Genomic DNA, 2,596 nt, shown 5'->3' with positions numbered 1-2,596 from the left:
AATTTGGTTTTGACATTTGTTACTCGATGATTTTGAGTCTTTGGAAATGATTCAAATATAATATTCTCTCTCTCTCTTAATATATTTCAATATTGAGAGAGAGAGAGAGAGAGAGAGAGAGAGAGAGAGAGAGAGAGAGAGAGAGAGAGAGAGAGAGAGAGAGAGAGAATCTTTTGAAACCGAAAGACTTTTCAAAATTCACTAATGAATCCTATTGAAGAGAACAAATAAAATTAACATATTTTAGGTCTTAAGGTAACCATTAAATCTCAAAACCCTCTTCTTAATAAATATTGAAGAAAATTATTTTTCCTGGTGGAAAATTGTTATACCTTTTAGGATCATTTCCCTGGAAGCGAATTGTTAACCCTCTTTGGGATGATTTTCCTTATGGTAAATTGTTGAATCATTTTTGCTGGTGGCAAATGGTTAAACCTTTTATTCTTTTGGATTATTTACCTGTTGGCCAATTATTATATATATATTTTTTTAATATTTCACGATTGCAAAAATGTTAACCATGTTTTGTATCATTCCCCTGGTAGTAAATTGTTAAACCTTTTTAGATAATTTTTTTGGTGCCAAATCATTAATCCTTTTATGGATCATTTTTCTGGTGGAAAATTATTAAACCTCTTTTGGATCATTTTGCAGGTGGAGAATTCTTAAACCGTTATTTTGGATTATTTCCTTGTTGGAAAATTGTTAAACCATTATTTTGGGATTATTTCCTTGTTGGAAAATTGTTGAATATTTTTTTATTATATTATTTCCAGGTTGACAAATTGTTAAACTTTTTTTTTCTTTTTTATAATTTCCCTGGTGGCAAATCGTTAACCATGTTTTGTATCATTCACCTGGTAGCAAATTGTCAAAACCTTTTAGATAATTTTCCTGGTGCCAAATTATCAAACCTCTTTTGGATCATTTCCCTGGTGGCAAATTGTTAATCCTCTATTAAGATCCTTACAAAAGCATTTAAAATTTCATTAAAATCTGCTCATCCATTCCCAAAACGTGGAAACCGACAATTATAAACAGATCCAAGTGTAAAAATTAGCTTCTCCCATTTACCTTAACAGAGGTAATTATGACTATCCATATACCTTAACAGAGGTAATTATAACTATCCATATACCTTAACAGAGGTAATTATGACTATCCATATACCTTAACAGAGGTAATTATGAATGTCCATATACCTTAACAGAGATAATTATGACTATCTATATACCTTAACAGAGGTAATTATGACTATCCATATACCTTAACAGAGGTAATTATGACTATCCATATACCTTAACAGAGGTAATTATGACAATCCATATACCTTAACAGAGGTAATTATGACTATCCATATACCTTAACAGAGGTAATTATGACTATCCATATACCTCAACAGAGGTAATTATGACTAACTAATCCTTCCTCTTCTCCCACAGGTGAAAACAAGGCAGCCGTCCAACAGGGAGGGCTAGAAGATTCCAGTGCCTGTAGCCGAGCTCTTCCCTTCCCTCTACTCTATCTCATCGTTTGTGTTCTGATTTCAACCCAAACCTTAAGCTGTAGTTCGATTCAGTTACAACAATGGCGGTTTACACGCCCAACTTCTCGTCGTTCCTTTGAGCTCTGTTTATTTGAGGTTTCCAGTAAACATCAACTAGGTCATATATTCCCCAGCAGCGTTCCGCAAAGCTTTATTTTCTGTTCAAAGACTTTAAGAAAATCGAATACTAAGTGGGAGTCGAAGTCAGAGCTATCGATGGTTTGATGCCTGTCGATCTCTTGTTTTTTATATTTTTTCATATTACAAAAGGATTTTGTTTATGCTGGGAAATGCCATCTGTTTAGTAACGTGACTTACCTGTATATATGTAACTATTTTTTTTCTAGCAATCGTTTCTTTACCAGTGAGTAAATAATGTATAGACTATGTTTCTGCTGTCATGTATGCATGTATGTATTTATATATGAATATATATGTACATATATATATATATATATATATATATATATATATATATATATATATATATATATATATATATATATATATATACACACATATATATGTGTATATATATATATATATATATATATATATATATATATATATATATATATATAATATTTGTAGCTATATCTTTTTCACCAAATTATGATATAATTGGATAGATAAGATTTTTTTCTACTGTCTTCAACTATTCTGAAACAACTCAAGCTGTTTTTTTATTAACCTTTCCAGTAAGCACAGTATGTTTGAAGACAAAATTAAATATTGTAAAAAAAATACATGTCTATATTTACAATGATAAATGTTCTCATAGTTGTATTTCGATGTTACGACAAGTAATGAATGATCCGACAATAACTCGTTAAATTATTATTTTTGGTACGAATAGTTACATTAGTTTCACATATTATATTGATGACATTGACTAAAATGGCACTTTTATTATATTAAAATTTGTCCATTTTTCCAAGGTTTTGTCATTCTCTTTGTTATCTATTTGCTTCGTTTTCCGTTTGCAATCGCGAAAAATGAATGTTGTATCTGACACAGAATGTTGGTTGTAAGTCATTTCTAAATAAAGGA

At 30.1% G+C, this 2,596-nt stretch overlaps 1 protein-coding gene across 1 annotated transcript in view; it reads left to right on the top strand.

Moving 5' to 3' along the window:
- Window positions 1-1,950, top strand: part of LOC137648376 (hemicentin-1-like) — a 37,957-nt gene extending 36,007 nt beyond the window's left edge. Inside the window, exon 9 of the mRNA XM_068381299.1 lies at window positions 1,443-1,950. Within this exon, the coding sequence (XP_068237400.1) occupies window positions 1,443-1,771 (329 nt within the window). The 3' untranslated portion in view covers window positions 1,772-1,950. The remainder of the gene's footprint in view (window positions 1-1,442) is intronic.
- The last annotated feature ends 646 nt before the right edge of the window (window positions 1,951-2,596 follow it).

The sequence above is a fragment of the Palaemon carinicauda genome, chromosome 10 (genome assembly GCF_036898095.1).
Source record: "Palaemon carinicauda isolate YSFRI2023 chromosome 10, ASM3689809v2, whole genome shotgun sequence".
Lineage (NCBI taxonomy): Eukaryota > Metazoa > Arthropoda > Malacostraca > Decapoda > Palaemonidae > Palaemon > Palaemon carinicauda.
The sequence above is the reverse complement of the archived record's forward strand: the minus strand, read 5'-3'. Positions and strand labels throughout refer to the sequence as shown.